Source organism: Eubalaena glacialis, chromosome 18 (genome assembly GCF_028564815.1).
Source record: "Eubalaena glacialis isolate mEubGla1 chromosome 18, mEubGla1.1.hap2.+ XY, whole genome shotgun sequence".
Taxonomy (NCBI): Eukaryota; Metazoa; Chordata; class Mammalia; order Artiodactyla; family Balaenidae; genus Eubalaena; species Eubalaena glacialis.
The window spans coordinates 69,664,550-69,691,437 of NC_083733.1; the positions used below are offsets into that span (position 1 = coordinate 69,664,550).

At 42.4% G+C, this 26,888-nt stretch overlaps 1 protein-coding gene across 5 annotated transcripts in view; it reads left to right on the forward strand.

The window, feature by feature from the left end:
* Positions 1–26,888, forward strand: part of LOC133077929 (zinc finger protein 256-like) — a 67,172-nt gene that overhangs the window by 27,607 nt on the left and 12,677 nt on the right. For 2 of the 5 annotated variants that reach the window (XM_061172739.1, XM_061172740.1), the window contains exon 3: positions 733–859. In XM_061172739.1, coding sequence (XP_061028722.1) covers positions 733–859 — 127 coding nt within the window. Of the gene's footprint in view, positions 1–732; positions 860–5,997; positions 8,011–16,804; positions 17,074–20,874; positions 20,956–26,888 lie in introns of those variants that run through there. The other 3 variants (XM_061172737.1, XR_009697812.1, XR_009697813.1) reach the window with 3 other exon arrangements.

Sequence of the window (26,888 nt, forward strand, 5' to 3'; positions counted from 1 at the left end):
CTGGCAGTAAAAAAGTTCAAGAGAGTTGAGGGAATACGAAATTCACATGTGGTTCTGGGTGGCTAATACTGAAGCAAAGATTAGAGGCAGTTGGGGAGATCTTCTAAGCAGCATTTGTGGCTTACTCTGGTGTTGGATCCATTAGAGGACTGGGGTTGTACCAAATCTTGTTTGAATTTCTTAAGCCCTCTCTGGATGCCAAGTGCCAAATGTGTGGGTATGTTCAGGGAGAATTCTATGGTGTGGTGCAGGGATGTGGCAGTGCTGTGGAAGCGCAACTGTAGGGTCTGAAATTGTGAGAGAAGTGTCATCTACAGAATGATGTGCACATGGAGAGGAAGTGTGAGCTGATGGCCCCCAGGCCCTGGTGTTGAGGATTTATACATGAAGCATGAGCTTACATTTGGCTGTGTCTGGATTCCCACAATTTGAGAGACTCCAGGGGAATTGCTTGGCTGGAGGGACGGGATATTACCGGCCAAGCTCAGAGCTTAGATGGCATCTGGGTGCACCGCCCCCCCCTCCCCCCCCCCCCGCCAGTTACTGCTGAGGGCTGAACACAGTGATAAAACAGGATGATGAAGAGAGAGCAGGCATCAGTGGCACCAGGGCCTGGTATCTCCTCTGAGGTGGGGAGCTCCAGTGGAGGATGGGAATGGCATAGGTGTGGGGGAAGATGTGTTGTGATTTCTCAGAGAATGTTCAAGCTTTCATCTGTCCCCTTTGTGACAGGTTGGTGTGACCTTTGAAGACATTGCCGTGTACTTCTCCTGGGAGGAATGGAGGCTCCTTGATGAGGCTCAGATACGCCTGTACCTTGATGTGATGCTGGAGAACTACACACTTATATCATCACTGGGTAAGACCCTCACCCTCCCCAGTGACCTGGGCTAGGGTCTGTATTCTGCCTCACCGCCCCCAGAAGGTGCTCTGTCCTGCATGTGGTGTAGGCACTGCTTGCTTCCCCAGTGTTCTGGGTAGTTGTGGTAGTTAGGGCTGGGGTGTTTGCACTACCCTCTTTTCTCCCCTACAGCCCTAATACCTGCTGTACCAAACCCTCATAGGGAAGGATTTGAGGTCAGTAGTCTTGCAGTAAGGCTAATGTATGCAGCTTGCTTGCCCTTTCCGTGGATGGGTCAGTGTGTCCAGATCCATGCAGTTTCTGTGGCCACTCCTTTATCGGACAATTTCTTGTGCCTGCCTGTTTATGGAATTGCAGCCATTGTCATGGTGACTACGTACATGGACTACTATTGAACTCTATCCTATATAGTTCATTTTGTGATATTTAGACCTCTTCTATCCATTTCATCCTGCCCTAACTTTATTGAGGTATAATTGACAAAATTTCTGTATTTAATATATATAATGTGATGATTTGATATACATATATATTATGAAATAATTACCATTGTGAAGTTAATTAACATACCTGTTACCTGACATAATTACTTTTCTATGTGTGCGTGTGTGAAAACACCTAGGATCTACTCTTTTAGCAAATTTCAAGTGTACAATACAGTGTTAACAAATACCTATAGTGGACTTCCCTGGTGGCACAGTGGTTAAGAAACCGCCTGACAATGCAGGGGACCTGGGTTCGAGCCCTGGTCCAGGAAGATCCCACATGCTGTGGAGAACTAATCCTGTGTGCCACAACTACTGAGCCTGCGCTCTAGAGCCCGCAAGCCACAACTACTGAGTCCACGTGCTGCAACTACTGAAGCCTGTGCTTCGCAACAAGAGAAGCCACTGCAATGAGAAGCCCGCGCACTGCGATGAAGAGTAGCCCTTGCTTGCCGCAACTAAATCCCACGCGCAGCAAGAAGACGCAATGCAGCCTAAATAAATAAATTTAGAAAAAAATTTAAAATAAATAACTGTAGTCACTATGCTACACATTCGATCCTTAGAACTTACTCATGAACTGAAAATGTTTTTGACCAATATCTCCCCATTTCTTTAATCCTCAATATCTGGTATTCTGCTTTATGTTTCTCTAAGTTTTACTTTTTTTAAGATTCTCTTGTATATAAGTAATATACAGTATTTGTCTTTCTCTCTGTGGCTTATTTCACTTAGCATAACGTCCTCTAGGTTCATCGTTGTTGCAAGTGGCAGTTTTTCCTTTTTCATGGCTGAGTATTTCTGCACACATGTGCATGGGAAAGTTGGTGCGTGTGTCTATGTGTATATCATATTTTCTGTATCATTTCATCCCCTGATGAACACCTTATAATGTTTCCATATCTTGGCTCTTCTGAATAATGCTGCATTATTATATATGTATATGTGTGTGTGTGTATATATATATATATGCACCTGCATGTATTTCATGGAGATACTGGTTTTGTTCCTGTTGGCCATCTGTATGTCTTTTGGAAAGATGTCTATTCAGCTCCTCTGCCCATTTTTTAATTGGGTTGTTTTGGTTTTGTTATTGTTGTTGAGTTGTGTGAGTTCTTTATATATTTTGGATAGTAACCCATTATTAGATATATCACTTGCAGATATCTTCTCCCATTCAATAGGGTGTCTTTTTTTGGGCGGGGGGTGGGGGGGGTGGTTTGCTGCATGGCATGCAGGATCTTAGTTCCCCAACCAAGGATCGAACCCGTGCCCCTTGCAGTGGAAAGGCAGTCTTAACCACTGGACCGCCAGGGAAGTCTCAGGATGTCTTTTTATTGATGGTTTCCTTTGCCGTGCAGAAGCTTTTTGGTTTGATGTAATCCCATTTGTTTATTTTTTTCCTTTGTTTCCCTTCCCTGAAGAGACATATCTAGAAAGTTATTGATTGGTAAGACTGATGTCAAAGAGTGTGCTGCCTGTGTTTTCTTCTGGGATTTTTATGGTTTCACATATTACATTCAAGTCTTTAATTCTTTTTGAGTTGACTTTTGTGTATGATGTGAGATAGAGATCTAGTTTAATTTTTTTGCATGTGACTATCCAGTTTTCCCAACACCATTTATTGAAGACCTTTCTCCATTGTATGGTTTTTGCTCCTTTATCAATCTTAGTTGTCCACATATGTGTGGGTTTATTTTTGGGTTCCCAATTCTGTTTCTTTTGATCTATGTATATGTTTTTCTGCCAATACTGTGCTGTTTTGATTACTATGGCTTTGTAATATAGTTTGAAATCAGGGGGTGTGATACCTATAGCTTTGTTTTTGTTGTTTGGGGGTTTTTTTGTTTGTTTTTTGGTGTTTGTTTATTTCTTTGTTTGGGCCATGTAGTGTGGCTTGTTGGATCTTGGTTCCTGGACCAGGGATTGAACCCGGGCCACTGCAGTGAAAGCGCTGTCCTAACCACTGGATTGCCAGGGAATTCCCCAGCTTTGTTTTTTTTTTTTAATCTCAGATTGTTTTGGCTATTTGTGATCTTTTGTGGTTTTATATAAATAGTAGAATTTTTGTTTTATTTCTGTGAAAAATGTCATTGGGATTTCAGTAGGGATTGCATTCAATCTGTAGATTTCTTTAGGTAATATGGACATTTTATTTATTTTTATAAATTTATTTTTTATGGGATTTCAATAGGGATTGCATTCAATCTGTAAATTGCTTTAGGTAATATGGACATTTTATTTTATTTAGTGGTTTTTTTGTTTTTTTTTATTTTAGCTGTGTTGCGTCTTCGTTGCACGCGGGCTTTCTCTAGTTGCGGCAAGCGGGGGCTACTCTTCATTTCAGTGCACAGGCTTCTCATTGCAGTGGTTTCTCTTGCTGCAGACCACGGGCTCAGGCGTGTGGGCTTCAGTAGTTGCGGCATGTGGCTCAGTAGTTGTGGCTCACGGGCTCTAGCGCACAGGCTCAGTAGTTGTGGCGCACGGGCTTAGTTGCTCTGCAGAACGTGGGATCTTCCTGGACCAGAGATCGAACCTGTGTTCCCTGCACTGGCAGGCGGATCCTCAACCACTGCACCACCAGGGAAGCCCGTATTTAGTTTTTATGAATTTATTTTTTATTTATTATTATTTTTTTTTTTTTGGCTGCGTTGGGTCTTCTTGCTGCGTGCAGGCTTTCTCTACTTGCGGCGATTGGGGCTACTCTTCATTGCGGTGCACAGGCTTCTTATTGTGGTGGCTTCTCGTTGCGGAGCACAGGCTCTAGGCGTGTGGGCTTCAGTAGTTGTGGCGTGTGGGCTTCAGTAGTTGTGGTGCGTGGGCTCAGTAGTTGTGGCTCGCAGGCTCTAGAGCACAGGCTCAGTAGTTTTGACACACTGGCTTAGTTGCTCCGCGGCATGTGGGATCTTCCCAGACCAGGGCTCGAACCCATGTCCCCTGCATTGGCAGGCGGAGTCTTAACTACTGCGCCACCAGGGAAGTCCCAATATGGACTTTTTTTTTTTTTAAGAGTAGATTTATTTATTTATTTATTTAGGCTGCGCTGGGTCTTAGTTGTGGCATGCGGACTCTTAGTTGAGGCATGCATGTGGGATCTAGTTCCCTGACCAGGGATCGAACCCAGGCCCCCTGCATTGGGAACTCAGAGTCTTACCCACCGGACCCCCAGGGAAGTCCCTAATATGGACATTTTAACAGTGTTAATTCATCCAATCAATGAGCGTGGAATATCTTTCCATTTGTTTGAAAAGATTTCTTTTTTAGTCTTTCAATAATGTCTTACAGTTTTCATTGCACAGGTCTTTATCCGTAGTTAAGTTTATACCTATGTATTTTATTCTTTTTGTTGCCATTTAAATAAGATTGTTTTCTTAATTCCTTTTTTTTGCTAGCTCATTGCTCGAGTTTAGACATTCAACTGAGTTTTGTAAGTTGATTTTGTACTCTGCAACTTTATTTGTTGATTATTTCTAATAGTTTTTTGGTGGAGTCTTTAGAGTTTTCTATGTGTAAAATCATGTTATCTGCAAATAGTGAAAATTTTACCTCTTCCTTTCTACTTTAGATGCCTTTTGTTTTTCTTGCCTTACTGCTCTGGCTAGGACTTCCAATGCTATGTTGAAGAAGAGTGGAGATAGTGGACATCCTTTTTTTGTTCCTGATTTTAGAGGGATAGCTTTTGACTTTTCACCATTGAGTTTGATGTCAGCTGAGGGGTTTTTCATATATGGCCTTTATTATGTTGAGGTATGTTCCTTCCTTACCCACTTCTTTCAGAGTTTTTATCATAAATAGGTGATGAATCTTGTCAGATACATTTTCTGTATCTATTGAGATGATCATATGGTTTTAATCCTTCATTTTGTTAATGTGATGTATCACATTAATAGATTTTGTTCTTTTATGGATTTGGCTGCTGGGGTCTTTTTGTTTTTTGTTTTTGGCCATGCCACATGGCATGTGGAATCTTAGTTCCCTGACCAGGGATCAAACCCATGCCCCTTGCAGTGGAAGTGTGGAGTCTTAACCACTGGACCGCTAGGGAAGTCCTTGCTGCTGTTTTATTTTTAAATAAATTTATTTATTTATATATGGCTGCATTGGGTCTTCGTTGCTGTGCATGGGCTTTCTCTAGTTGTGGCGAGTGGGTGCTACTCTTCATTGCGGTGCACGGTGTACTCTTCTCATTGCGGTGGCTTCTCATTGTGGAGCATGGGCTCTAGGTGCATGGGCTTCAGTAGTTGTGGCATGTGGGCTCAGTAGTTGTGGCATGTGGGCTCAGTAGTTGTGGCATGCGGGCTCAGTAGTTGTGGCACACGGGCTCAGTGGTTGTGGCTCACGGGCTCTAGAGCGCGGCCTCGGTAGTTGTGGCACACGGGCTTAGTTGCTCTCCCGCATGTGCGATCTTCCTGGACCAGGGCTTGAACCCATGTCCCCTGCATTGGCAGGTGGATTCTTAACCACTGCACCACCAGGGAAGTCCCCCCCCTTGCTGCTGTTTTTGAATTGTAGAATTTTGTAAGGACTTACTGTTGCCATCTTGTTAATTGTTTTCTGGCTGTTTTGTAGTTGAGACAGATGCACATCTGTGATGAGCTTGACCCTTCCCTATAGTCGACATGTACTTGACCAGCATTTCTTTCTGTTCAGGTTGCTGCTGTGGAGCAGAGGATGCAGAGGCACCTTTTGAACAGATCGCTTCTCTAGGAGTGTCACAGGCTAGGCCTCCCAAGGCAGCTTTGTGTTCCCAGAAGACGCACCCCTGTGAGATGTGTGGTCCAGTCTTAAGAAATGTTTTCCACTTGGCTGAGGATCAGGAAACGCAACACAGCCAGAAACTGTTGAGGTGTGGGGCATGTGTGAAACTATTTTATTTTAGTGCAAACTTTAAACAGCACCAGGAGCAGCACATGGGAGAGAAAACTCTCAGAAGCAGTGTGGATGAGGCCTTGTTTGTGAAGAGCTGCAGTTTCCATGTGTCACAGAAGCCATTTACCTGTAGGGAGTTTGAAAAGGACTTCCTGACCATTGTGGGACATCTGCAGCAACAGGCCACTTGTACTGTCGAGAAGCCAAACAAAATCACCCAGTGCGGGTCAACTTCACAAGGCAGGAGAAGTCATCACACCTGGGGAGAATGCAAGAAAGCCCTCAGCCCCAAACACACACTTGTTCAGGACCAGGGGGACCACACTGGAAGACCTTGTTTTGTGTGCAGTGAGTGTGGGAAAACATTCAGGTACAAATCCTCATTTGTTGTACACCAGAGAGTCCATGCTGGAGAAAAGCTTCATGTGTGTGGTGAATCTGGAAAATCCTTTAGGCAAAGCTCAACCCTCAGTCAACATCAAAGCATTCATACTGGGGCAAGGCAGTACAAGTGCAGCAAGTGTGGGAAATCCTTACTCTACAAATCTGTCCTCATTTCTCCCCACACGTGGCACAATGGAGAAAACAGTTACGTGTGCAGTGAATGTTCGAAATCTTTTACCTCTAGCTCAGCCCTCACTTATCATCAGAGATCTCACACAGGAGAAAGGCCTTATGAGTGTAGTGACTGTGGGAAATCTTTTATCTCTAGGCCTGCTCTCAGATACCATCAGAGATCTCACACAGGAGAAAGGCCTTATGAGTGCAGTGAATGTGGGAAGTCTTTTACCACTAGCTCTAACCTTCATTATCATCAAAGAGTTCACACTGGAGAAAGGCCTTATGAGTGCAGTGAATGTGGGAAATCTTTTAACAATAGGTGGGTTCTCATTCAACACCAGAGAGTTCACACAGGAGAAAGGCCTTATGAATGTAGTGAGTGTGGGAAATTGTTTAAATATGGATCCCAATTGAATCAACACCAGAAAGCTCACACTGGTGAAAAGCCTTTTAAGTGCACTGAATGTGGGAAATCTTTTAACAATAGGTGGACACTCATTCAACACTGGAGAGTTCACACAGGAGAAAGGCCTTTCGAGTGCAGTGAATGTGGGAAATCGTTTAATCGGAGAAATAACCTCATTTTACACCAGAGAATTCATACAGGAGAAAGGCCTTATGTGTGCAATGAATGTGGGAAATCTTTTACCTTCAGCTCCAGCCTTCGTTACCATCAGAGAGCTCACACTGGAGAAAGACCTTATGAGTGCAGTGAATGTGGGAAATCTTTTATCTCTAGGTCTGACCTCCATTATCATCAGAGAGTTCATTCTGGAGAAAGACCTTATGAGTGTAGGGAATGTGGGAAATCCTTTATCCAAAGAAATAACCTCATAATACACCAGAGAATTCACACAGGAGAAAGGCCTTATGAGTGCAGTGAATGTGGTAAATCTTTTACCTGTAGTTCCACTCTCCATTATCATCAGAGGGTTCACACTGGAGAAAGGCCTTATGTGTGCAGTGCATGCGGGAAATCTTTTATTACCACGTCCAAACTGCGTTGTCATCAGAGAGGTCACAGTGGAGAAAGGCCTTAAGAGTTCAGTGAATGTGGGAAACCTTTTACAGTAAGTCTTATACAAACTAACAAGTTCCGTTCTGAGAGTGAGTTTGTAAGTCCAATTTGTTCTTAAGTCCAACAGAGTTAGCCTAGGTACCCAACTAACACAATGGGCTTTATAGTACTGTACTGTAATAGGTTTATAATACTTTTCACACAAATAATACATTAAAAACAAACAAAAAATAAAACATTTTTAATTATACTTTACCTTGAGAAGTACAATAGTACCAGCTACATCACCATTGCTTTTTTTTTTTTTAATCAAAAAAGGAAACAATTCAATTTAAAGAAAGAAACCCAGAAATTGTCTGAAAAAACATTGGGGCAAATGAACTCCTGAAAAAGTTCTGCATCTTCGTGATCACATTTATTGGAAGGGTTGGAGAAAATTAAACTGCCATTTAGCCTAAGAATTTGTGAGTTATCTGCAAATCAACTTATTTCAGGAGTGGAAGAATTCTTGGTTATTTCTTAATATCAAATTGTACGCCAGTTTCTCTTTTGAATATCTTCTACATTTAAAGAGGCAATCATACAAAATCTCATTTTCCACACAGGATAAATTCTTTGTTTCAGCCAACTCTCAATGGCGGGGCAACTAGGACGACAACATCTCCCCGGAAAAAGAGCATTGGAATATTCCATTTTGTTGATTTATATATTTCTTCATATGTTTCTTCATCAATTTCTATAGTTGTCACAGTTTCTTCCACATCTCCCAATATCATATTTAAATGTAACCTGCCTCGAAGCTCTGTGTTGTTTCTCATTTTCACTCATCCAGGCTGAGCCTGATGAGATCCAGGGACTCTTCTACAGTGTTCATAGTTTGTTGCTGGTCCACATCGTCCAAAATCTTTCACATCACCCCTGCTTTTATGCTTGTTTCTGGACATCCTGGGCTTGAAATAAAGATACTGTACTACTATATACAGTACTGTACAGTAAGTACACAAAAGCACAAGCACTTGTAGAGGATACACACATGTTAAAATGCACGCCAGACACATGAACTAACTCGTGATTGGACATGCGAACGCATGTTCGCATTTTGAAAGCTCACAACTTGAAGGTTCGTATGTAGGGGACTTACTGTATAGGAAAATGTAACCTCTTTCAACATCAGAGAGTTCACACTACACAATGGCATAGATGTGCAGGAAATGTGCAGTTTTGGTGTTCAGTATAAGGGCACTTGAGGAAACTATCTGAGGAGCCATGTGTCTGAATTGACTCCCATACATCTGAGCATGCACAGCGGGGAGAATCCCCAGTTATGTGGGAAGGCCACCGGCCGGCAGGCCCACACAGTGTGCATCAGTCACCAACCCAGTGTGCTCAGGGAAGCTGACTCTGTCCCCCCCTGTGTTGGCCCAATTAGGAGTCGCCTAAGCGCTAGGGGATATTTCCCTCCTCTTTGATTACCTTGGGCATGGACCTGACCCAATGTTGTTCCATAGAACATCATTTGAGTTTTCTGGCAGCATTCCAACAAAGACTACAATTTTCAGGGACATGTTGGTGTCACGTGATACTTGTGTCTTTCCAGCTTGCACGTCACAGACTCTAGAACTCTCGGCCACACATTGCCTTGGCTTGAATAATAACTAAGGCCTTTTAAGTCCTCATTAATTTGGGGAGTTCTATTCCTGTGTAGGGTAGTTTATAAACTAGTACAAATTTGTGCTCTACAGGCATGAAGGGGAGAAGAAGTTTTTATGGGTCTCACACGCTGTGCCCGAGGAGGGACAGCATGATGGCAGAAAACAACTTGACAATTTTGACCAAATTTGAATTGCTGCATAGAGCCTCCTAGGAAAGACTGCAGGGCTTTCTCTTCCTCATTTGAGACCTGTATCCTATGTTTTTTATGAGTCTTGGATGACTCTAAGGGGGGGGACGTGTGAGAATCTTAAGAGTGCTTCTGAGAGCCGCATGATTTTTTTCTCTTACTCAAGGTAGATATCACAGGGTATCCCAGCACTGTTGAGGGGATATTTTCCCCAGGTCTACAAAGATCCACATTCCCTGATGGCCACAAGTCACTGGGCTAGTCTCACTGGTTATAAGACTGTTGGTTCCAAGGGAAACTGTAATAGGTACGGAAACTCTAGTAGGTAGTGGAGGAGACTGCAGCCAGCTAGATGAAATGTTCCTCTTCTAAAAGTGTAGCCAGAAATGTTTCTGTGACTCTGCAGGGTCTGTGTGTACACAAATCTCAGGACCTCTAGGCATGCTTATCTTGTGTAGCTGAGGACATTGTCAGAGAAATTCATCAGGTTTTGTGGATTGCTGTAGCCTCTCAGTGATGTTCGCCTGAAGGCCCTTACTGTGCAGGGAGGAAAAAAGAGAAAAGGGGATTCATATTCTGAGGATGTGGCTCTCTTGACCCGTGCAGCACTCCTCTTGACTTGGGTGGAGACGTTCATTGCTCCCTATATTTGCTGCTACTGAGACAAGACTGACCTTCCAGAGGGCGTGAGGAGAGAGATGCTGGAGTCAATACAGGGTTGCCCAACCTATTTTCCATAAAGAGTGGGACATAGTTTTTTTTCTTCTTTTTTATCTTGAGCTAATTTTTAAAGCTTTATAAAGATATAATTTACATGTACTCAACAGCTTATGTTTAAAATGTACAGTTTGATAAGTTTTGACATAGGTATGAACCTCTGAAAACATCATCCTAGTCCTGATAATGACCATATCTGTCATTAACTTCATGTCTTTTTATAATCTCTTCTTACCTTTCCCGCTTCTCCAGGTAACCATTGGTTTACTTTCCCTTGCAATAGATAACCTTTGCATCTTTTTGTATTTATGTGCTTGGAATAATAAGCTGTTTATTTTTTTCTGATTTCCTTCATGTTTTGTAATTACTTTGAGATATGGATAGCTCATCTCTCTCTTTTTTTTTTCTGAGCAATATTCTTATCCTTGGATATACCACTGTTGATTTACTTATCCATCTCTTTATGGGTCTTTAGGTTATTTCTAGGTTGTGACTATTGGAAATAAACCTGTTACAAACATTTGTGTCAGTTTATATGGATGTATGTTTCTTTGATCTTGTGTGAGTAACTTAAAGTGGAGTGTCTGAGTCACAGGGTAGATCTAAAATGACTGTACTTTTTTTTGCATATTAACCAGCAGTATGTTAGAGAGTTCCATTTCTTTCACATCCCTGCCAGTGCTTGATATGGTTAATCTTTTATGTCAGCCCTTTTCATAAGTGTATAGTGCTATCTCAGTGTGGTTTTAATTTCATTTTTCTAATGATTCATGATTTTGAGCATTTTGCAGGTCTTTGTTTGCCACCTGTATGTATGTATGTGTATATATATATTTACAAATATATATGTATGTATATATTTGTGTGTGTGTGTGTGTGTGTGTTGTGTGCTGTTCTTGTTATTTGCTTTTTTTTTTTAATATGCATTATGGCTGTTTCCCGTTTCATTTACAAATAAGACATCAAAACAACAAAGACATATGTGGAATTTTACTCATTCTTAAATGAAGTGAGCAACATTTGCCATACAGAATAATTGTTTTTAATACAGGTAGGATATACCTGTATTAAGGTAGGATTTTTCCTCAAATTTTCTATGTCGTGCAAAATGTCATGACCACAAATCCCACACATGTTTAAGATCAGTATGTATTATTAACATAATCTCCATCACTTAAGTCCAGGCATTCAGTAATACATTAAATGTAGTCCTGCTTTGTAGTGTTTCCCAATTTCTGAAGCGTAAATTCTCCCACCACTCATTTGGAATGTGATCAGAGAAGGAACTGAAAAATTCTACTCGAGGTCCCCCGGGTTTTTTGATGGAAAACTAAACTTAGCATGTGCAGGAGGAGACTTTACAAGGCCAGGCAGACAACAGCTGCAGGGGCTGCGGGCTGGTTGGAGGCTCAGACGCCTCAGAGACATAATTCTGACTGGCCAGTGGGGAGGTATGTCCCTGAACACCCTGGGGGGTCAGTGGAAACCCTAGTTGGCCTCACCTTGTTAGTGACAAGGTATCAGAGCAGTCACACTATCCTGAGTTGCCTCCTCTGACCCCACCGGTTACCTTGCAAGGGATTCTCACCCTCTGAACTCTCCAAAGTTCTTTTCATCTCTACCTTTCTGTAATTGTTGACTGTTTATTTCCAACTGTGTTTACCTTCTATGGGTCTCACCACCTACTTGGATACTATTTCAGACACCTGCACCCCAGGACCGCATTCTAGATGCAGGGCCACTGCCTACGTTCATGGTTGAGGCAGTGTATCATAAGTACTGGGGCTGGGAGTGTGCAGGGCAGGGGTCTGGGGCACACTTTCTCTGCTCTACACCTTAAGAAGGACCTGGTTACATCTTTTCCTCCAAGATGCACATGTGTCAATTCAGCGGAGACACCTATGATCTGAGGTTGCATCTCTAACAGGGAGGAGGAGTACAGGTGTGGTGGTGATGGAGTACCACAGCAGGGAGAGCCAGACCCACAATGCTGGGTGGGAAGGCTGGGACAGTGCAGGGACCGAAGGAGGCACCTAGCATTTGTCTGCCCCATGTGGAGACTCAGGAAGGACCCACTGGGCTGAATCCCTGCTTCTCCCTCTAGAAGCTAATCGCCTAAGGCTGTGTCCTGCCCAGAGTTCTGGTAGATCTGCCCCTGGAGTCCCCTGAGGGATGCAGCACAGTTCATGGGGATCCACAGGCTCCCCACCCTGCCCAGGAGCACCCCACCGTCCACTGCTCGTGCATCTGGTAGGGACACTCAGCCGTCCATGTCCACAGCTTGGGCGCACCCTGGTGACAGCACGCAAAAGTTAGGATTCTGACTCTGGGGTGGAAAAGCAGGACTCAGTCTTGGAGTCAAAAAATCTCATATTTGGGGACTTCCCTGATGGTGCACTGGTTAAGAATCCACCTGCCAACGCAGGGGACACGGGTTTGAGCCCTAGTCTGGGAAAATACCACAGCCACGGAGCAATTAAGCCCGTTGAGAAACTAAGCCCTATGGAGCCTGCGCTCTAGAGCCTGCAAGCCACAACTACTGAGCCTGCGTGCCACAACTACTGAAGCCTGCACGCCTAGAGCCCATGCTCCGTGAGAAGCCACCGCAATGAGAAGCCTGGGCACCACAACGAAGAGTAGCCCCCGCTCGCCGCAACTAGAGAAAGCCTGTATGCAGCAATGAAGACTCAACGCAGCCGTAAATAAATAAATAAATTTATTTATTTAAAAATCTCATATTTGGTCTCTGGAGCCAACTAGGGACTCACACTCACACTTGATTGGATTATCCAAGATATATTGTTAGGGGAGAAATTAATGTCAGACAAGGAACCACAGAACCAGGAAGTTCAGAGAACACTAAGGAGGATAAATGCCAAAATTCTACGTGTGATATCGTTTTCAAATTATAGAAAATCAAAGATAAATCCTGAAAGAAGTCAGGGCAGGGGGAGGAGGGAGATCCCTTACCTATAGCAGAACAAAGATAAGAATTAGATTCATCTTCTTAGAAAACTGTGCAGGCAAGAAGAGGTTGAAGTGAAATAATTGAAGTATTGAAAAAGAAAAAAAACATCAAGCTAGAGTTTTGTTCCTGGCAAAATTATCCTTTGATAGTGCAGGGTAAACAAAGCCTTTCTCAAACAAAAATAGGGAATTTGTTGCCAGTATTATGCCAGAATTTGTTGCTGGTTGTTATAATGAAATACCACAAACTGGGTAGTTTATTAAATAAATAAATAAATAAACATTTATTTCTCACACTTTTGGAGGCTTGGGAAGTCCAAGATCAAGGTGACAGCATGGGCGATTCTGTGCTGAGGTCCTGCTTCCTGGTTCATAGCTGGCACTTCCTTGCTGTGTGCGCACATGGTAGCAGGAGCTAGGGATCTCTCTGTAGCCTCTTTTATAAAGGCACCATTCATGAGGATGGAAACGCCTCTTAAAGTCCCTAACTCCTTATTTATTTATTTATTTGGCTGCGTCGGGTCTTATTTGCGGCACGTGGGATCCTCGTTGAGACAAGCAGGATCTTTCGTTGCGGCGCAGAGGCTCTTCATTGCAGTGGGCGTCTCTCTAGTTGTGGCACAGCATGCTCCAGAGCTCATGGGCTCTGTAGTTTGTGGCACGCGGGCTCTCTCGTTGAGGCACCCGAGCTCAGTAGTTGTGACGCGTGGGCTTAGTTGCCTCGCGGCATGTGGGATCTTAGTTCCCCGACCAGGGATGGAACCCGCATCCGCTGCATTGGAAGGCAGATTCTTTACCACTGGACCACCAGGGAAGTCCCTCAAAGTCTCTAACTGCTAATACTATCATCTTTGGTGGTTAGAATTTCAACATAGGAAGTTTAGGAGACATAAATATTTAGACCATATCACTTGCCTTGTAGGAAATGTTAAAAGAACTTTAGAGACAAGGAGAATTGTAGAGGTCAGAAAATTAGACCTACATAAAAGAAGAACATCAAAGAAGTAATAAGGTAAAATAAAAGTTTACTTTTTTTTTTAAGCAGAAGGAATTTTTAAATAATTAATTTATTTATTTATTTTTGCCTGCATTGGGTCTTCATTGCTGCGCGTGGGCTTTCTCTAGTTGTGGTGAGCGGGGGCTACTTTTTGTTGCGGTGCACAGGCATCTCATTGTGGTGGCTTTTCTCGTTGCGGAGCACGGGCTCCAGGGTGCGCGGGCTTCAGTAGTTGTGGCCTGCAGGCTCCAGAGCGCAGGCTCAGTAGTTGTGGTGCATGGGCTTAGTTGCTCCGTGGCAAGTGGGATCTTTCCAGACCACGGATCTAACCCGTGTCCCCTGCATTGGCACGCGGATTCCTAACCACTGCGCCACCAGGGAAACCCCAAATGTTACTTTTCTTAATTGATCCCCATCTTAATTGATGCACATCCTGTGTGTGTGTGTGTGTGTGTGTGTGTGTGTGTGTATTTATATGTGAAATGAATGACATCAATTATACGAAGTATTGGAAGAATTCGGAATATTTTATTATTGTAAAGTACTATCTGTGAAGTGATGCAGTGTTACTTGTAAGTAGACTTGGATTAGTTGTCAATGTTGATTGGAAACTAGAGCAAGCACTAAAAAATGTTGAAAAAGAAGTGTAACTGATACGGTAAGAAACAAGAGAAAATATAATCTTATAAAAAGCTCAATTTAAACCACAAAAAGCAGGAAGAGAGTGGAGTACAAAATTTGGAACAAAGAACGAGGGTAACAAATAGAAGTTTATAACAAGGGACTTCCCTGGTGGCACAGTGGTTAAGAATCCGCCTGCTAATACAGGGGACATGGGTTTGATTCCTGGTCCAGTAAGATCCCACATGCTGTGGAGCAACTAAGCCCGTGCACAGCAACGAAGACCCAACGCAGCTAAAAATAAATAAATAAATAAGAATTTTTTTAAAGAAATAACAAATATGGTAAATATTAATCCAACTGCATCAATAATCACTTTGATGGGAATGGTCTAAATGCACTAATTAAAAGATTTTCAGGGTGGATCAAAAAGCAAGCCCAAACTATATGTTGTCTACAGAAACTGCAATAATATATCTGTACTGTTTTCAGGTTCTACATTTGTAGTAATTTGTTGCAGGGGCAATAAGAACTGAATAGAGGGATAGGCATGTGAAGAAATGAAATAACTGAGAAAGACAAAGTTAGAGCAAGTTGGGGAGTGCTTACTTTGTGAAGGTTGTGTGTGTGTGAGGTGGTGGCATCAGTGTGGTTAAACTAAACTGTTTTATCTGTTGTGGCTTCATTGTTTAACAGTATTCATTAGCTGTCATTGGGCAAAGGTATAATTTTATATTGATGTTTCATCATAAAATTATTCAGGTGTGACTGAGTTAGACTACTGGGGGCAAATGTTAGTTGGTGATCCATTTAGCTAATGGGAAAGTATTCAAGTCTTTGTGGTTTACCGAAACACACCCTTGACCTGATAATAAAGATTCTGTAAATGGAGGCATGGGAAGGACACAGCCTTATTACAGCTTATTGCATGAACTTATTCCCAATAAATAGTTACAGAGTGTATGAAATTGTATAAATATGAAGTCATATTCCAAGAATAATATGAGAGTTGGGAGTTAAATAAGCTTTTACGTCTCATCATTTTGGCATGCAAATGACTATAATGTTGTACATTCTCAAGGAGTGGAAATCAATCTGAGGGTTTATTGAGATAAAATATAAAGCAGCTGCATAAAATGTCTGACTCTGTCAGATAAACTAAAAGATCAAATTGAGTGGTTGTCAGAGCTGGGGAGGGTAGTGGAATGTGACTACCCTCAGAATATCCGTCTTCTTTCTTCCCAGTCATGGTTCTGTACGGACTGTTTTGCTCATAGCCAATCATAATACAACTAAATGCACACACACACTTCCAATGGATAGCTTCACGCTACATGCATTTGAATGACAAGTATATAATATATCCAGCTATGCACTGAATCATTTTATGTCTGAATGACTCTATAGTAAAATGGCCATTTAGAACAGTAGATCTGAGAGCATCTCAAATGATTTTTTTTTTTTTTTGCCACGTTGCGCGCCTTGCGGAATCTTAATATCCCGATCAGGGCTCAAACCCGCGCCCGCTGCAGTTAGCGCTGAGTCCTAACCACTGGAGTACCAGGGAATTCCATTAAATGATATTTTAATCCTTTGGCAGCTGAGATTCACGAAGTCTAAAATTATGTCTTTTTGCTGCAGTTAACGAGCAAAGCCCTGCCTTTCTTGAGGCGGGATGACCAGCTCACAGCATCCTTCCTGGATCCGCGTGGGACAGGTTCTAGTTGGTCAGGAATGAGAATACCCTTCGCTGTGGCCTCTAGGGCTCTAGTAACTATATTACCCAGAAGAAATTGCGGCAGGTTGAGCCAGTGATAGTTCAGGATAATAGCATTTCCGGGAAAATTCCTTGGCTCGGGGCGGGACTTCCGGCCTCTTCCTAGTGACAGCCATTTTAATTGTCCGGGTCTGTTTTGGCTGTGGGGCGCTGGGTCGGGACCAGGGTGACGGGGTGAGAAAACGCGACAGGAGGCGCTGTCCCCGCGGCACAGAGGCGGGTCTGAAGTTCGGGGACGCCGCCCGGGGTGCCCCGCGCAGGCCCGGGAGGGGGTCCGACGTGCCCGCCTCCCGCCTGTCCCCGCCCCGCTCCGTCCACAGAGTCCGATGGTGGCGCCGGCGCTGAGGGACCCGCCTCAGGTAAACGCTCGTCCTCCGGGCCCTCACCGCCCTCACCCCATCAGACACTAAAGCCCCGAGTGCGGGGCGCTTGCTCACGTGCCTGCAGGCCAGGCCCCGGTGTCCAGGACGGTGAGGCGGTCGTGGTTGGGGCTCTGTTTCCGACAGTGTGATGCCGCGTTGGAGAGGGTGCCGCCAGGCGGAGGGACCGGCAGGTGCAAAGGCTTGGAGGTCGGACTGAGGCGGGAGGATTCGGGAAACCTAGGATGAGCCTTCCGCTTGCAGGGAACAGAGCGTGTGGTAGAGTGACGCCTGGTTCGGCGGAGAGGTTGTTCCTTTTTCTGAGGGACCTGGAGGCCACGGAGGGTAGTGGATAGAAGAGGGACATATTATGTGTTAGGGTTTTAAAAGTTATCACGGACTTACCTGGTGGTCCAGTGGTTAAGACTGCGCTTCCAATGCAGGGGCGTTGGTTTGATTCCTGGTCGGGGCACGAAGATCCCACATGCTGTGGGGCAAGGCCAAAAAAAAGGAAAAATAAATAAATAAAATGAAAAAAAATGTTATCAAGAGGCTGCCCAGAGGGGGAACAGACTGGAATGTGGTTGATGAAGACACTGAGGCAAAGAGAAGTAGAGCCTTTGTCCAAGGTCAGAGATCTGGTAAGAGTCAGCTCTAAGATTGAAACACAAGCGTTAGTAAGTTAACCCCAGGTCCAGGTTCCAGGGCCAGGTGTGGATACAGGGGAGTCCTGCTCACATGGAGCCCAGCCATGGTTGCTTTCCTCTTCCCACAGGTTCCAAAGGTTAAAAAAGCACTTAGGGGGACGGTGGGAGGGAGACACAAGAGGAAGGAGATACGGGGTTATATGTATATGTATAGGTGATTCACTTTGTTATAAAGCAGAAACTAACACCACTGTAAAGCAATTATACTCCAATAAAGATGTTTTTTTAAAAAAGCACTTAGGGATCCTACACAAGGCAGGAGAGGGTGTCCCAGTTCCTCACTGGTATTGACACCACCCATAGGTTATCTGGGTATTGTGTCTTGAGACTCTTCCCTAGATACAGTCTCAGCTCTTGGATATGGGGACCCAGAGGATATCCCCAAGCCCTGGGTCCTGAGTGCAGGACAAGGATAACATACAAGAGTTCCCATTCCTGACAACCAGTATAAAATGGTATGGAAGGTTATCCCAGGAACAGATACCAGCATGTGCAAGTACTTGGAGATGTGACTGAGCTGGAAACGGGGTACAGCAGGTCTTCATTCTTTTAGTTAAGAACAGAGAGCAGGGGCTTCCCTGGTGGCGCAGTGGTTAAGGATCCGCCTGCCAGTGCAGGGGACGTGGGTTCGAGCCCTGGTCCGGGAAGATCCCACATGCCCAACTAAGCCCATGTGACAAAACTACTGAGCCTGCACTCTACAGCCTGCGTGCCACAACTACTGAAGCCTGCGCGCCTAGAGCCCGTGCTCTGCAACAAGGGAAGCCACTGCAATGAGAAGCCCAGTCACCACAACGGAGAGTAGCCTCCACTCGCTGCAACGAGAGAAAGCCCAAGCCCAGCAACAAAGACCCAACGCAGCCAAAAATAAATAAATAAATAAATTTATTAAAAAAAAAAAAAAGAACAAAGATCAGGGGATCAATAATCAGGCCTGTGATCTGGCTAAGAACTTCGACATCATTTATGGAGGTAATGAGAGGTTTGGATAAGAGGAAGTAAGTGGTATTAACCAGGTTTTAATAGGTTCCATCTGGCTGAAGAGAAAAGACTGTGGAGTTAAGGAGGGCGGCAGGGAGCCCAGGAAGAGGTTACTGCTGTAATCCAGACCAGTGGTGAAGCCCCAGAGTTTTGGCCATGAAGGTGGGAGACAAGTTTGGATTCTAGGTACATTCATTTATTTATTTTTGGCTGGTTTGGGTCTTCATTGTTGCACGCGGGCTTTCTCTAGTTGTGGCAAGCGGGGACTACTCTTCTTTGAGGTGCATGGGCTTCTCATTGCAGTGGCTTCTCTTGTTGCGGAGAACGGGCTCTAGGCGCTCGGGCTTCAGTAGTTGCAAAGCGCGGGCTCAGTAGTTTTGGTGCACGGGATCAATAGACGTGGCTCGCGGGCTTTAGAGTGCAGATTCCGTCTTTGTGGCACATGGGCTTAGTTGCTCTTCCCCGACCTGGGGTCAAATCCATGTCCCCTGCATTGGCAGGCAGATTCTTAACCACTGCGCCACCAGGGAAACCCCTCTAGGTACATTTTTAAAGAAGAGCCAAGTAGATTTTTAGATGTTGTTAGGTAAGGTAGTGGTTAGAGATGACTCCAAGAGTTTTAGTCCTAGCAGCTGAAGGGATGGATCCTTCATCAAATCGGATGTGACAGTTGTCAGTAGGTTTATTTTTCTTGGGAATATCAGAAGTTTTGTTTTGGTCCTGATAAGGGTCTGAGATGTTTCAGAGAACAGTGAGTGGAGGCATCAAATGGGCAGCTGGACGCACATTTCTGAAATTTGGGGAGGGGATCAGGATGGAGACTTTCAAAAGTGGTGGCTATTGTAAGGACCAGAGTGAGGGTGTGGATGACATTTCGAAAGTGGAATGCAGGTTAGAGTGGTAATGCTATCAGCGGGTCAGAAGGACTAGGGTGCATGCCGAGGAGTGGTTCTCTTGCTTAGCACCTGGTTGAGGTTCCTGAGTATAACAAACACAGGTGAGAGAGAGAATGGCTCTGGATGGTCTGGGAGAGAAGATGATCTGGCAGGTGGCCAAGGCTTCCATGGGATGAATGGGTGCAAAATACGCGGTTTGGGAGGCAGAGAAATAATTGAGACAATTTGACACTGAGGCCAGGGCTCCTGCTAATTCACTACTGTCCAGATTCTCCAGAATTGTGTAGTAAGCCTTGTTGGGGTCTAGAGTGTTTTAGTCTTGCTGGTGGATAAGATCCAGGGTAAATGGAGTCATTTGTGAAAGTCGTTATGCCTGGCAGGGCGATTGTAAGGGCTGGGGTTGTGAGGAAGTTTGAGTAGAGAGAGGAGGGTTGTGACTGTTGAGGGGACAGGCAATCAGACAGTGCATCACAGAAGTAGAAGAATGTCATGGGTGTCTGTAATTCACATGTGGTTCTGAGTGGCTAATATTGAAGCAAAGATCAGAAGCAGGTGGAGAGCCCTTCAAAGCACCATGAGGGGCTTTCCCTGGTATTGGGCTTCATCAGAGGTCTGGGATTGTACTGAATAGTTTTTGAGTGTCAAGCAGTCTCTGGAAGGAAACTATGGGCCAGGTATATGGTTAAGTCCAGGGAGATACCTGTATTGTAGAGCAGGAAGGTAGGCAGAACTGTGGGAGTGTCAACCTGGAGAATGATGATGTTAGAGAGTGAGAGTCTACAGAATAATGTGCACATACATAGGTAATGTGAGCTTATGGCCCCACAGCCCTGGTATTGGGGACTTAATGGTGAAGCATGAGCCCAGGTTTGACTGTGTCTTGTACGTACAGTCTGGGAGACCTCAGGGGAATTGATTGGCAGGAGAGATGGGGCTCTGCTCGCCAGGCCCAGAGCTTACGTGGCATCTGTATGTCCCCCTGTCTGTTATTGCTGAGGGCTGAACACAGTGATTAATGGGACCTGAGGAGAGAGTGAGCGGAGTGGCACCAGGTCCTGGTATCTCCTCTGTGGTGGGGAGCTTGGGAAGAGGATGATAGTGGGGTAGATTGTGTGGTGATGGACTGTGGGTTCTCAGAGTGTTCATTTTTTCATCTGTCCCCATGTTGACAGGACAGTATGACCTTTGAGGACATTGCCCTGTACCTCTCGTGGGAGGAATGGAGGCTCCTTGATGAGATTCAGGGCACTTGTACCACGATGTGATGCTGGAAAACTTTGCACTCATATCCTCACTGGGTAAGACTCTCACAGCGTTCCCAGTGACCTGGAGTGAGCTCTGTATTCTGGCTCAACCCCTTTTCTGTGGGGGTGCTCTGTCCTTGTGACATGTGGACCTCAGGCACTGCTTGTTTCCACAGCTTTCTGGGTAGTTGCTGTGGTAGGTATGCCTGGGTTGTTCGCACTCCATTCTTCTCTCCCCTGCAACCCCAATATTTGCTGTACCGGATCCTCACTGGGAAGAATTTGAGGTCTGTAGTCCTGCAGTGTGTTTAATGATCTGTACCATCTTGTAACCGAAGGTTTGTGCATTTCGAGCAACAACTTCCCATTTCTCCCATCCCACAGCCCCTGGCCTTCTACTCTCTGTTTCTATGAATTCAACGTTTTTTGTTTGTTTTAAGCTCTACATGTAAGTGATATCATACATTATTTGGCATAATGTCCGTCTGGTTCATCCATGTTGTCCCATATGGCAGGACTTCGTTTGTTTTTAAGGCTAAATAACATTCAAGGCGTGCATGTGTATGTGTGAGTATATCACACCTTGTTTATCCATTCCTACGTGGATGGACACTTAGGTTGTTTCCACGTCTTGTGTATTATTCATAATGCTGCTGCGAACATGAGAGTGCAGGTTATCTTTTCCCCATTGGATTTCATTTCTTGGCTATATTCCAAGCAGTGGGATTGCTGGATTGTATGATAGTTCTGTTTTGAATTTTTGAGGAACTTCCATACTGTTTATTCATAATGCCTGTACCAGATTATCTTGCCAACAAGTGTACAAGGGTTCCTTTATTTCTGTACCTTTGCCAACACTTGTCTCGTCTTCTTGATGATAGCCATCCTAACAGTTATGTAGTAATATCTCATTGTGGTTTGGATTTACATTTCCGTGATGATTAGTGAGGAAGAACAATTTTTCATATACTTGTTAGCCATTTGTATATCATCTTTGGAATAATGTCTAATCAGATCCTCTGCCCATATTTTAATCAGATTATTCTGTTTCTGCTGATTTCTATGAGTATGTTATGTGTTTAAAATATCATCCCTGGGGTCTTCCCTGGTGGCGCAGTGGTTAAGAATCTGCCTGCCAATGCAAGGGACACGGGTTCGATCCCTGGTCCGGGAAGATCCCACATGCCGCAAAGCAACTAAGCCCGTGCCCCACAACTACTGAGCCTACACTCTAGAGGCCGCAAGCCACAACTACTGAGCCCACGTGCCACAACTCTGAATCCCATGCACCTAGAGCCCGTGCTTCGCAACAAGAGAAGCCATGACAATGAGAAGCCCCGTGCACTGCAACTAGAGAAAGCCCGCACGCAGCAACAAAGACCCAACACAGTCCAAAAAATAAATAAAATAAATACATTAAAAAAAAAAAAAGATTGCTTTGGCTCTTTGAGGTCATTTGTGGCTCCATATGAACTTTAGAATTCATTTTCTATTTCTGTGAAAAATCTCATTGTAACTTTGATAGGAATTGCATTGAATCTGTATATTGCATTTGGTGGTGTGGACATTGTAACATTATTAATTCTTCCAATACAAGGATATGAGATATCTTTTCATTTATTTGTGTCAGTTTGTTTTATCAGTGTCTTATAGTTTTCAGAGTCCAGAGCTTTTACTTCCTTGGTTAAATTTATTCATATGTATTTTATTGTTTTTGATTTTGTAAATATGATTGCTTTCCTAATTTCTTATTCTGATATTTCATTATTTACAGAAATGCAACTGATTTTTGCATATTGATTTTGTATCCTGCAACTTTACTGAATTTGTTTAATAGTTGTAACAGTTTTCAGGGGGAGTCTTTAGGATCCTCTATATATAAGATCATGCCTTCTGCAGCAGTTTTACTTCTTTTATGATTTTATTATTAATACTTTTTTCTCTTGACCAAGTGTTCTGGGTAAGCCTTCCAGAATAATATTGAATAGAAATGAGGACAGTGGGCATCTTTGTCTTGTTCCTGGTTTTAGAGGAAAAGCTTTTAGGTTTTAAATTCTGAGTATGATGTTAGCATGGGCTTATTGTTTATGGGTTTATCATATTGAGTTATATTCCTTGTACACTTAATTTGTTCAGAATTTTTAATAGGAAAGTATGCTCAATTTTGTTAAGTGGTTTTTCTTCATTTATTGAGATGATCGTATGATTTTTATCCTTCATTCTCTTAATATGGTGTGTCATGTTTATTGATTTGCATATGAGGAACTATCCTTGTTTCCTGTGGATAAGCCACACTTGATGATAATGTAAGATTCTTGAATATGATGTTGAGTTTAGTTTGCTAGTTTTCTGTTGGGAATTTTTTCCTTCTATGTTCATCAAGGGTGTTGGCCTGTAATTTTTTTTTTCTTATAGTTTCCATAACATGGTTTGGTATCAAGGTATATTTCTAGCCTTAGCCTGAGAAAATGAGTTTGGAAATGTTCTTTCAGCGTTTTGGAAGAGTTGAGGAAGGACTGACATTAATTCTTAAAATCACTGGAAGAAATCACCAGTGAATCTGTCTGGTCCTGTGCTTTTCTTTGTTGGGACAGTTTATTATTATTATTAATTAATTAATTTTTAAAAATTGAAGTATAGTTGATTTACAGTATTATATTCGTGTCATGGTAAGACATAGTGATTCAGTATTTTTATAAATTGGGGAATTCCCTGATGGTCCAGTGGTTAGAACTCTGTGCTTCCACTGCAGGGAGACGGGTTCGATCCCTGGTCTGCAAACCAAGATCACATGTGCTGTGCAGCACAACCAAAAAAAATTCTTTTTTATAAATTATACTCAATTTTAAGTTATTATAAAACAGTGGCTGTATTTGCCTGTGCTGTAAAATATATCCTTGTTGCTTAGCTTTTTGGGAGATTTTTAATTAATGATTCAGTTTCCTTAATTGTTACTGACCTACTCATATTTTTTTTCTTCATGATTTAATGTTGATAATTTGTCTGTTTCAAAGAATTTATCCATTTCTTCTTGTTTATCCAGTTTGTTGGCATTTAATTGTTCATTGTTTATGATATTTGTGTATCTGTAGTATCAGTTGTACTAACTCCTCCTTCATTTTTGATTTCATTTATTTGAATCTTCTCTTTTCTAATTTAGTGTAGCTAAAGTTTTGTCAATTTTGGTTCTTTTCAAAAACCAGCTCTTAGCTTTGTTGATGTTCCTATTGTTGTTTTTAGTCTGTATTTTATTTATTTCTGGTCTGATCTTTGTTATTTCCTTCCTTCTAGATTTGAGCTTAGTTGTTTTTTTCCTAGTTCCTTGTGGTGTAAAGTTAGGTTGTTTATTTGAGTCTTTTTCCTTAATGTAGGCATTTATTGCTATCAGCTTTACTTTTAGAAATTCTTTTGCTACATCTCATGGCATGTTTTGATTCCATTTTACTTCATCTCAAGATAATTTTATTTTTCCTTCTGATTTTTTTCTTGAACACATTTGTTGTTCAGGAATGTGTTACTTAATGTCCATATATTTTTGAACTTTCCAGCGTTCACAAATATATTATTATGTTATTGATTTTTAGTTTCCAACTCTTATGGCTGAATAAGAGTCTTGATATGATTTCAGTCTTCCTAAAGGTGTGAAGACTTGTTTTGTGACCTAACATGTGATCTCTCTTAGAGAGTGTTCTGTGTCCACTTGAGAAGAATGTATTGTGCTGTAGTTGAATGGAATGTTCTGTGTATGTTTGTTAGGTTGAGGTGGTCTAAAGTTCCATTCAATATTTGGTCAATGTTTGAGCTAAAGTGTCATTAAATATTTCCGTATTGATTTTCTATTTGGTTAATCTACCCATTCTCAAAAGATGGGTATTGGAGTCTGCTAACATTATTTCATTGTTGTCTTTTCTACCTACCAATTTCTTTTCTTTTTTCCTTAATATTTATTTATTTATTTACTTTTGGCTGTGCCGGGTCTTCGTTGCGGCACACAGGACCTTCATTGCAGCACGCGGGATCTTTTAGTTGCTGCATGCGGACTTCCTAGTTGCAGCATGCGGGCTCTTAGTTGCGGCATGCATGCAGGATCTAGGTCCCCAACCAGGGGTGGAACCAAGGCCTCCTGCATTGGGAGTGTAGAGTCTTACCCAGTGGAGCACCAGGGAAGTCCACCTTCCAGTTTCTTAATATTTGCCTTAACACATTTAAGTGCTCTGATGTTAGATTCATATTGTTTATGTTCTGTCCTCTTGATGAGTCAACACCTTTATCATTATTTAATGACTTTCTTTGTCTCTTGTGATAGGTTTTGAGTTAAAGTTTATTTTTCTGGCCTAAATGTAGGCTATTTATAAGTATAAGCTACTGTTTTTTCGTTTCCATTTGTATTGAGTTTTTTTCAGTTCCTTCTCTTTCAGCCTATTTGTGTACTTAAAGCTGAAGCAAGTCTCTTGAAGGCTTTATCCTCAGCCACTGTGTGTCTTTTGAATGGAGAGAATTTTGTAAGGACTTCGTAATTGCCATCTTGTTAATTTTTGTATGGCTGATTTGTAGTTCCTTTGTTCCTTTTTTTCTTTCTCACTTTCTTCCTTTGTGATTTGATGGTTTTCGGTAGTGGTATGCTTTGATTCCTTTCTTTTCATCTTTGTGTATCTACTGTAGGTTATTGCTTTGCGTTTACTGTCTGGTTTGCATAAAACATAACAGTATTTTAAGCTGATAACAATGTCAGTTCTATACAAAAAGTCCCCTTTTAGAATCCTCCTACACTGTTGGTGGGAATGTAAGTTGGTATAGCCACTCTGGAAAATAGTATGGAGGTTCCTCAGAAAACTAAAACTAGAATTACCATTTGATCAAGCAATCCCACTCCTGGGCATATGTCCAGACAAAACTATAATTCAAAAAGATACACGCACCCAAATCTTCGTAGCAGCACTATTCACAATAGCCAAGACATGGGAACAACCAAAATGTCCATCGACAGATGAATGGATAGAGAAGATGTGTGGTCCATATATACAATGGAATACTATTCAGCCATAAAAAAGAATGAAATAATGCCATTTGCAGCAACATGGATGCATCTAGAAATTATCATACTAAGTGAAATACATCAGAAAGAGAAAGACAAATACCATATGATATCACTTATATGTGGAATCTAGAATATGACACAAATGAGCCTATCTATGAAACAGCAACAGAATTACAGACATAGAGAACAGACTAGTGGTTGCTAAGAGGGATGGTTTGGGGAAGGAATGGAGTGGGAGGTTAGTGGGTATAAGCTTTTATATATAGGATGGATAAACAAGGTCTTACTGTATAGCACAGAGAGTTATATTCAGTATCCTATGATAAACCAGAATGATAAAGAATATTTTTAAAAAAGAATGTATATATATGTATAACTGAATCACTTTGCTGTACAACAATAATTAACACAACATTGTAAATCAACTATACTTCAATAAAGATTAAAAAAAGAAGGGAAAAAAGTCCCATTTTAGTATCTCACCCCTGTTGCATTTATATTTTTGATGTGACAGTTTATATGTTTTTATACTTGTAGTCATTAAGAAGTAATTGTTGGTGTAGTAATTTTTAATACTTTTGTCTTTTATCCCTTATACTAGAATTAAATGATTACCACACCACCATATTACAGTGTTAGCATATTCTGAATTTGAGTATATACTTACCTTTACCACTGTGTTTCGCATTTTCATATATTTTCCTGTTGCTAATTAGTGTATTTTCCTTTCAGGTTGAAAAGCTCCATTTACCATTTCTGGTAAGGCAGGTTGAATGGTGATGAACTCTCCCAGCTTTTGTTTATGTAGGAGAGTTTTTATCACTCCTTCATTTCTGAAGGACAGCTTTGCCAGATAAAGTATTCCTTAGTTGGTAGTTTTTTTTCCTTCTGCATTTTGAATTTAATGTCCCACTCTCTCCTGGTCTGCATGGGTTCTGCTGAGAAATGT